The sequence below is a fragment of the Montipora foliosa genome, chromosome 7, assembly GCF_036669935.1.
Source record: "Montipora foliosa isolate CH-2021 chromosome 7, ASM3666993v2, whole genome shotgun sequence".
Classification (NCBI taxonomy): domain Eukaryota; kingdom Metazoa; phylum Cnidaria; class Anthozoa; order Scleractinia; family Acroporidae; genus Montipora; species Montipora foliosa.
In genome coordinates this window covers 19,570,446-19,580,445 of record NC_090875.1, presented here as the reverse complement: position 1 = coordinate 19,580,445, position 10,000 = coordinate 19,570,446, and the positions used below count along the sequence as shown (strand labels likewise).

The following is a 10,000-nucleotide window of genomic DNA, read 5'->3' as shown; positions in this document are numbered from 1 at the left end:
CGGGTGTCAATGGGGCCCAATTTCTAACGTGGTTCGTGATTTCGTTGACAGCCATTGAATTAGGAGATTTTCGGAACTATTCTATTCGTTCTGCACTTTTAAGGACAACAGTCGTTACTCTATACCGTGTTTTGAGAGCAATACCGCAAAAACAATCCTACATCTCGTTCATGCACTCTCTCGCCAAAGACTGTCCCTTATTCATGTAGTTAGAATTTTTTCTTAAAATAATCGAGCAGAAAGATATTTTATTTAGGAAAAAAAATCATTTCCCGCACTTTTTACAGTATAGTTATTTCTATATTTAAATAAATAAATTTATCTATTTGTGCATTTCTAACTGTTCACAGCCTAACCAATGATATTTGACTTTTATTTAGGCCCATTTACACAATTACACCATTTTTGTGTCAGGAAAATTGCTTCAAATTCCAAACGAAATAGAAATCGTTGCAATACTGCGGCGCCAAATCGAAGTGAACTCGCGCTGTAAAATCTCACCTTGTTTACAAGTGCGATTTAAATTGCATCCGGTTTCTGTCACGTCCAGGTAGATTTTATAGATCAATTCTGTGCTTCTCTATGCTTCTCTATGCTTCTCTTTGCTCACTTGCAAGGACTGGTGACTAAACACACATCTGTAGAAAAAACCCCAAGGGGAAGGACATCAATGAAGGAAACGCTGACCAAAATGTCACTTGAGAACAAAATATTTTCGTTATCTCGTAACCAACTATATTATGTTAATTGCATCTTACACATCTGGGGCCCGTTTCTCCAAAGTCCCGAAAACTTTTCGGGCCCGAAAAGCCATTTGTGAAACTGCCAACCCCTTTTTTTGAAAGGCGACATTTTAACATGTTTTCAAGCTAACTAAAAGAAATATGTCTGTGAAGTTTGACGACTTAAATCCTCTCCGTTCTTGAGATACAAAAGGAATTGTGACACCCGAAAATGCCCCGAAAAGTTTCGGGACTTTCGAGAAATGGGCCGGGGACCCGGGTTTCTCGAAGCATGTTTAGCGCTAACCACTGTTGTACCATGGAAACCTCAGTATAGGTTTTGGTTCTTCTTAACCAGCGGTTAGCACTAATCCGGCTTCGAGCAACCTGCCCCAGAGGGCTTGCTGTTTAGAACCTAAGGCATGTTACGTTGAAAGCACTGAGTTTGACTATTTCCGATTTCCAAAAATGTGCTAGCTTTGTCAGCGGTGAAACTTTTTTTCGTACAGTATACGAGTTTATTAAATTCGACTCGGAAGATTTGCAGTGTTTAAAACGGAGCTTATGGCAATGGCGAGTTTCAAAATTTCAGTCTTGTTACATAGAACATCTTAATGATTAATCGGAACGTCAGAGGATCGACTCCTGCTTGGAGCACCCTCAAGTCGTCATCTCTTCCTTTCCTTTATTGCAGATCTACTTTGCCCAGGATGTTGGAGGCACACATAATAAATGTGGAAGGTTGATGCAGGTTTGTGAACGCTGTAGTTAAATCTCAATTTTAGCCAAAGGGGTAGAAAGTATAGCGGATGTTCTCGCATCTTTCAAAACAAAAGTACACGCGTCAACGAGCCCGCAAACGCGGAAATAATGTTGCGGAAACAAAATGTTGCTTCCCGGGAAGCAAAAACGTTTCTGAATTTGTCCAGAAACATTTTGCTTCCTCAGCAAATGTTTCCTGGTTTGCGCGCCGAGGAAACATTTCGGGAAACAATGTTTCCGCAACATTGTTTTCCCGTTTACGGGCGCCTTTTGAATAAGCGACTTCCTGGCCTGCGTCATAAGATTCATAGTCGTTTGCACGGTCTTTATATAACCGCATGAAGTGTCCCCTTAAAGCCAAGTACGTTGTGCATTGTTTGATCGACGTTTATCATATGTGGCGGGATGCTCCAAACCTCAGACTCGTACGTGTTATCGATTTTTTATCGCCGAGCTTTTCCACAAATTAAGAACGCAGCATTGCGTCAGAGGCCAAAATGTCGCGAAAAACTGAGTGAAGGTTTCACTAGCACCAAGCCAGCATCATCTAACCTGGGAAAAATAATGTAGCGTGCTCAAACACCAACCTTACTCAGCACCACGCTTTTTTTTTTCGGAAATGTATTCCATTATCATCATAAACCACGAACCGTTTCATTAGGATACCAGGCGCTAATAAAAGCAGACACATCTGTTGTATCAGAGTGAGCGTTAGCCCTACTGATGGAAACACGAGGACAGAGAAAAACTCTGACCAGGGTGGGAATTGAACCCATCAGTAGGGCTAACGCTCACATGGTTCATATGGGGTAGAAACGTAGCACTTCACAATACACTCTAATCAGTTAAGTCTGTTCAAATATAAGTGCTACACGGCCAACGTTTGCAAAAACGTAATCCTTCCTTGTACGTCTGTTGTATGTGTACGAGGGAATTTTCCTTTCAAAACGATGGTTTTTCACTGCATGTTAGGAATTTCGCTTCTTTTCTCGCGTGTATCCCGTATCAGACTGAGTCAATTTCGAAAATTTTCAAACACGAACGCCGAAAACGTTCATTGTTAGGGATGCCAATTGATTAATCTTGTATATTTTGTACCTTTTTAGTACGACTGGAAAACCAAAAGCACTTCAACTATTGTTGACGTCGTGGACATCCCTGAAAGTAAGAAAGCTGTCTTCACTCGTAATTTCAGTTCTCTGCACATCCTTTGTGGTTGAAAATCTTAGTCGTTGCGTTTCGGAAACCGAACGGTTTTGAAATGGAACCATCGCTCCTTATTCTTGATTCCAGGAAATTCTGTCTTCGAATTCGTTGCTGATGTTACACTTGGTTTGCCATAACTTTAGGGGTACTAAAATTTCGCATGCTTATCATGTTTCAGGAGGTGGATTTCCTGGGATCTACGTTCCTCGGTTGTTTTCAGACCGTAATTGGACGGAAGATGGGAAAAGCCTCGCTTTCACCACTGCATGGAGGAGTTACCAGGTTAGTTATGCATGAGCTTTTTCCTAAATGGTTGAGATAAGTGAATGCTTTGGGGTTACTTCGTTCATGCGAACTTTTCGCTTGGTTTTTTGTTGGTTGTGGAAAAACTGGTTAGGTTGCTTTTTTTGCACTACCAGGCGATACATTTTAATCCGTACTAGTATCGGCGGTGAACTTAGACGAGGCTATTTCATTCGAAATATGTCGAAGACATTTGTCTGAAAAGCAGGTCAAATTTTGCCGCGCAAAAATTTGCCTCGTTTGCATGTTTATAGAACTTGCCACAAACAGCGTTCGAATCAGCCATTATCAAAAATACCATAATTCTCTTTGTTTGTGTCTTCAAATTTTTGCATAAGCATTGTTTTTGTTTTCTCTTGGGACTTAAAATGGAAACAATGGTTGTTCAAAATTTTGTCGCGACAAACAAAGAGTATTATGGTATTTTTGATACTGGCTAATTCGAAAGCTGTTTGTGACAAGTTCTATCCTTGCATACGCGCGGCAGTCAAAACTGTGCTATCCTGTCAATCATTTTGCCCTTTCACCGGAAACAGTGCATTTCGGTTGTGCGTGTCGATCTACCGCCGTCGAAAGGAAGCGATTAAAGTCTTTATTCGCGAAGTTAACTCAAATAAATACATTATAATTACAGTTTTGCCGTCTTCTTACACTTGATTCGAAAATACCAGCCTGAATTCGTCTCAGATTTGTTAGAAAAAGCACAAATAAAAGCCAAAGCACAACAGCTTACGTTCGAATTCTGCTCGCCGACAACCCAAGTTTGTTGACAAAAAAATTGCCACAAAATGTTTTAAATGGTTCTCTGGCTCTCTATTAATAGCGCTCACGTGCATTTTAAATGGAGTATCCGGAAAGAAAATTGTCAAGCTGATATTTGTTTCGTATAAACATACCTTTTCAAGTAGCGAAAATTTGTATAAGCACTAGAAAACTTTTACTAACCATTGCCCGAAGGAACACCTTTGAGAAGCTGCAGGGAAGCCGCTGATGAATTTTGCACAAAAACCTCGGCCCCTAACACCGGAAGGCCAGACTTGGAAAGTTTTTCAGTGGAAGGCTCACTAAAGAAGAGTTTCTAGAGCTTGCCCTCCCGCAGGTCGCCAGAAAGGTGCAAACAATTAGCTGATTCATGTCTGAAAAGAGTAAGGTCTAGAAGGTGCAGTCAAATTTTGTTTCTTGTATTGAGCAAACATTTATTTAAAACTTTTCCCTCACTCCCAAATAAGAACTTGCTGTGTCTTGCAATTCTACATTGAATTACTATTAGGCCAATACGAGAATCAACATCAAAGAGGCACTCCCAGGGGTTTAAGGGAAGAAGAGAACATGGCTTATTTGAACTGGGGAACAGAGGAACAATATCAAAATATTTTAGGGAACAAGGGAAGAAAACCAATATTTCAATTTTAGGGATCAAAAGGTTGGGAACAAGTTTCAAAGTAATTTGGGGAACAAGGAAACACAAGAAAATATCTAAAGGGAACAAGGACTCCTCTCCCCAAGAGGCCCTCATCAAATGTTCTGCCTCTATCCAACAGCTCAAACAAGCTATTCAACCAATTGTTGAATGACCAACAGGAAAAGAAGACTCTCTAAGATAAACAAATTATTTATAATAATTATCACTTTAGCATGCGAAGCAATGCTCAGATGCTTATGAGCACCCTCATGCCCATGTTTGTAAAAAAGCACCATGAAGTATTCCTTGTGGCTGGTTTAGGCATTGTTTCATCTTTCAACATCGGGCAAAACCAAATCAACTCCATTCTCAGAGGGCACTGGGGAAAGAGGCTAGAAGAAAAAACTTGCATTAATCCAATTCTTCCAAGGTAATCTTTACAGAATAAGAGTGTTGAAGGAACACTTTTGAGTGCCAACCTTAAGCCTTTTAAAACAAGTGCAAACAATATTAATAGTCTTTAAATTCACAAAATGTCAAACAGCACATTTTATTCTCATATTCAATTAGCTTAGGCCGCAATATTCCTTAAAACTATGCAGAACTATTTACCATAAAATGTGGAACATTTCCTGCCTAGCTAAATATGCTGCAAAAGGGCTCCAAAAAGCAACCAGTTAAGTTTTTAGATAAAGATACACAATACCTAAAAAATAAATTATTTGATGTGATCAAGACATTGAATGACCAAGCAATAAATAAATGGCAGCAATGTATGTTAGGTTCACAAAAAGGGAAAAAAATATTCCTCAACTGATGTTTCAATATGCATATTTTAAATTAATTTTCTATCAACAACTCAAGAGACTGACTTTTCACTGGCATTGATTTACATTTCCATGATAAGTTTTAAAGTGAATCTGGCAACCACAGTGCCCTATGAAATTGGAAATAACTTAAACAAACTCTTTAAACTAACATTTTACAAGAGACACCATTGTTAATGCCCTGTGAAGAACAAAGATTAAATTGAAAAAAGAGTTGGTCTGGAGTTTATCCACAATGGACAGTTAGTGGCTGCATTCACCAATGTAGAGAACAAACACATCAAGTTTCTTCTCAAGCAACTAGGTGTTCAAGGAGCTATTCAATTTCCAAAGAACTATGGTAGTGTGCAACAGTACCTGGGTGAATTTGGGTACGTGGCCTGAAACAGAAACTTGTGGAGCCAAACAACTTGTTGAGCTTATTACTTAAACTGGGTAGATAATTATGTCTACAAATATTGTCTATTCAACCAACAGTTTCTCCTAATTTTGTGTACCATTCACTTGTTGAGTTCCTTAATTAAAAAAATCGCTAATTCAATTAAGGATTCAAGTCCTTTCAAATCATCAAAGTTACTTTGCGCCACCAGGAACAAACGAAAAAATACAAGCAATGAAGACAAACTGCTCAAAAATGCACGACTCCCTTTGAAACAGCAAAACGGGCCGGAGATCCTGAAGTCACTTAAAAGTGCTGCATGCTACGTGGATGTTTGCAGAACGATCGCAAGTTGTAATCACTGAAAGAAACTCCACTCCAGATCTGATAGATGATGGTCGTGCAAGACTCGCCAAGCACGTAGAACACCGAACAGGATTGTTTGTTGTTTGGCACAGCAGATGAACGAAAAATTGTTCCCCTCACTATTAAGTTCCAACCCGATAAGACCATCTTGCCCAAATACAACAACAATTTGGACAGCAGGCAAGCTCATCACAAGCCATCGAAGTTGGCATAAAGCAGCATAGCGCTTCACCTGAAGTTCGATCATGATGGACACAAACAAGAGCTGAAAAAACTTGATATGGTCAGACGGCCAAATGCGATTGACCCAACACTCATTAGAGCGGCTCAGTTATCGGACATCAAAGTGCTGAACAAACCAAGGGATTTCGTCGTAAAAATGTTCACTCAGCAACTTCCTCCACAGAATAAAGTTCAAAGCCGATCCTGGTTTTTAATCACATGCTAGACCAATTCATAAACTGGATAAAGTGGATTGGCAAATTGATTGCCAGAACAATGCGTCATTTCTGTCCCGCTGAGTTCAAAGAAGCGACGGTCAAGAGAGTCACAAGAGAAGGCTGAGCGAATGTCCACCGATCTAACCAATCCGAATGTAAACAATTGGCGTGACGTCGAATTGCACAAGGATAGCACAGTTTTTCCCGCTCGCTGAATTCTGATTGGTCAGTTTAAATTTCAGTAGCTCTTGCCGTATGCAAGGATAAACATGCAAACGAGGCAAATTTTTGCGCGGGAAAATTTGAGCAGGTCGCCATTGGTTTTATTTTCCAATTGTAGAAGTGGCATGACACTTTTTGCCAATCAGAAAACGAGCTAGTTAGTGCTGAGCTTAAGCTAATGGAGAAATTATCGGTTATTGTGTTTGTTAAAAAAATGCTGGAAAATTAATCATTAATCATTTAGGGTGCAGGGATGGCGCAGTGGTGAGAGCACTCGCCTCCCACCAATGTGGCTTGGGTGCTATTCCCAGACTCGGTGTCATATGTGGGTTGCGTTTGTTGGTTCTCTACTCTGCACCGAGACGTTTTCTCCGGGTACTCCGGTTTTCCCTCTCCTCAAAAACCAACATTTGACTTGATTTGCGTTAATTGTTAAATTCAGTTGACAGTGTCCCGAGTTAGCGCTCCAACGCTAGAACGACTAAACACTTAAATAAAGTTCCTTTCGTTTCCTTTTCCCGGTAGAATAAGAAACATGCGGAAAAAACAAATGTGGGTTTTTTATCTATTTATTTTTCAGAAAATTATTCTGGTTAATTGCAACAACAAGTCAGTGAAGGTCCTAACTACAAGTGAGCAATGTTTTCTGTTATTTTGAGGCTGTTGCACAGACTTGGTCTACCTTTCAAAATGCTACGCTTTTTTTTTGCCTCAGTGACTTAGCTTGTTTCTTGTTTTCATTTTGTATTGTAGCACCCGGTTGCTGGACTCTTCTCGATGTCAACAAAAACATAGTGTTAGCACAATTCTCGACACCGAACTCCGCTCCTAAACTTGTAAGTTGTTTGGTCAAAGGTCTACACAAAGAGGGAAGGTGCCAATTCCGAGTTTCTATCGCTCAAACTGGCGTTTCTAAGTTATTCAAACTTACATGGCTTGGTTTGGGTTAAAGTGTCTATCACCTCAGAAACCCCTTTCCCCTCAACAATTCTCTGCATTTTTCTGACACTACTTTTTTGATGATGAAATGGTATATGAAATGAATCGTACATGAACTGCGGATATGAAATCAAGTGAAGCTATGATCTTCGCAGTTATGAACGCAATTTTTACAATTGCGTAGAGAAGCCTGAAAAATTCAGGACTTCAACGGGGTTTGAACCCGTGACCTCGCGATTCCGGTGCGACGCTCTAACCAACTGAGCTATGAAGCCACTGACGTTGGGAGCTGGTCATTTGTGGGTTCTAATGGCCCGTGAGGAATGAATCAATGATGAAATGGTATATGAAATGAATCATACATGAACTGCGGATATGAAATCAAGTGAAGCTATGATCTTCGCAGTTATGAACGCAATTTTTACGATTGCGTAGAGAAGCCTGAAAAATTCAGGACTTCAACGGGGTTTGAACTTGATTTCATATCCGCAGTTCATGTATGATTCATTTCATATACCATTTCATCATTGATTCATTCCTCACGGGACCATTAGAACCCACAAATGACCAGCTCCCAACGTCCGTGGCTTCATAGCTCAGTTGGTTAGAGCGTCGCACCGGAATCGCGAAGTCACGGGTTCAAACCCCGTTGAAATCCTGAATTTTTCAGGTTTCTCTACGCAATTGTAAAAATTGCGTTCGTAACTGCGAAGATCCTAGCTTCACTTGACTACTTTTTTGGTTTGCTAGGCTCTCTCCTTGAACGTCATTGCTTTAGACTGAGGCTCCTAAAAAGCGGAAGACTGGTTGTAATTTGACCAAAGACCGCGTATTGAAGAGGAATGGGTTTAATACCTGGTTGACGTCACAGAAACAGTGATGCAAAGTAATTTGTGACGTCAACACGGTATCGAACCCATTCCCCCTCATTGCTCGGTTGTGGATCAAACTCTTACAACTTTTTCCGCCTTTCAAAGGAAATAAAAAAAAGTGAATTTTCAATTAAAAGGTTCTACAAGCAACACCATATATTTCGGACGATTTCGGAGAATAAATAAAGCGGAAAAGCTTGTTGAGCTGATAGGCACTTTAAGTACGGCAGTGGCAATTTCCGAAGAAAACACTATTCTTAACATTTTTGGTCGAAACAAGGTTACGACTGGGAACAGTCGTTACCAGTCTTCTCCTCATTGATCACTTGAAAGCGAGGCTGAGTAAAAATGCCCTCAAAAACGACTTCTGTTTATATCCAGGTCCAATCAGGTGAAGAGCTAAATCAACTAAAAACGCGTTTTTACCATTAAAAAGAAAAACTCACCAACCAAAAACCTTCGGTACAGATCTCTTGTTCTCCAAAATCTTGCATTTTAGATGATTAATAAGGGTTAAATTAAGCGGTTTAAATGTCAAGAGTAAAAATAATGGAGAGAGTTAGCATTGTGTTAACGCCACAAAGGGTGCATGCGACTCACCGAAATCCTTCCGGAATAGGAATACATGGAATAAAAGTTAGAAATCCTTCGTTTTTACGGAGATTCACATTAAAATTGTCAAACACCTGCTAAAATGCTATTTTAAACAAATCTTTATTATCCTTCTTGCTTGACAACGCCAAACATACCGTTTTAAATCATCAATCCTATTATTCTTACTCGAGAATAGGGTCAATCGTACGCAGCCTATAAAGGACAAGCTGCAAGCTGTAGGCTGCTCAGTGCTTCTTACAAAGGCATGAAAACTCTTATTTCAACTTGTTTCTTTATAAGAGTTGCACTATTTCTGTCGATAAAAGCCAAGAGTGAGCTGTAATCCGGTAAACAACTTTCTTTGAGTTTTGGCAAGACGCAAGTTTAGTTTCAGCCTGTTCCGAACAGGCAAAGGCTTTGTCGTTTGCCGTGAACGAGATCTACTGGGGACCTAAGATTGACGTTTTTCCTCGTTTTGCCGCAAACCGCAAACGTCTAAAAATCGCGCTTGAGGTTTGAGGTTCACGTTTCAACGGCAAGTACTGGTTTGGCGGTAAGTGAATAACGACAGAGTTTTTCGCAAGTTTTGAACCTGTAAAGATACGTTTTGACGTGAAGTTTACTTTTATCTTCGTGAATGAGACGTTTGTTTTATTGAGTTTTGAGATTACAAAAATGACCAACCACATCCGTGTATGCGTCGTCATAAAAAAAAAGATGGCAAATTGTTTGACGAGCTGATGCACATAGTAAAACCTTCAGTGTTAAGGCCGGACTATTCGCATACGACGAATTCCGAACTGTAAACGGCTGACCAACGTTTGCGGTTTGCCGTTTTAGAGGAAACCCTTAATTTTAAGGTCTCAATTGAATCTCTCTATTATCTCCTCAGATGATTGCAGTTTTATCCGATGACGTTCCAGATGGCGGATTATCGTGGACACCTGTTGGTACGCCGATGCTACG

At 40.1% G+C, this 10,000-nt stretch overlaps 1 protein-coding gene across 2 annotated transcripts in view; it reads left to right on the top strand.

Moving 5' to 3' along the window:
- LOC138011203 (acylamino-acid-releasing enzyme-like) overlaps positions 1-10,000 on the top strand; it is a 33,788-nt gene that overhangs the window by 10,813 nt on the left and 12,975 nt on the right. For both annotated transcript variants that reach the window (XR_011124646.1, XM_068858161.1), the window contains exons 11-16: positions 1,417-1,473; positions 2,591-2,648; positions 2,869-2,972; positions 7,210-7,261; positions 7,383-7,465; positions 9,927-9,984. Coding sequence is in view for 1 of the 2 variants with exons in the window: in XM_068858161.1 (XP_068714262.1) it covers positions 1,417-1,473; positions 2,591-2,648; positions 2,869-2,972; positions 7,210-7,261; positions 7,383-7,465; positions 9,927-9,984 (412 nt within the window). In the remaining variant the exon portion in view is untranslated. The remainder of the gene's footprint in view (positions 1-1,416; positions 1,474-2,590; positions 2,649-2,868; positions 2,973-7,209; positions 7,262-7,382; positions 7,466-9,926; positions 9,985-10,000) is intronic.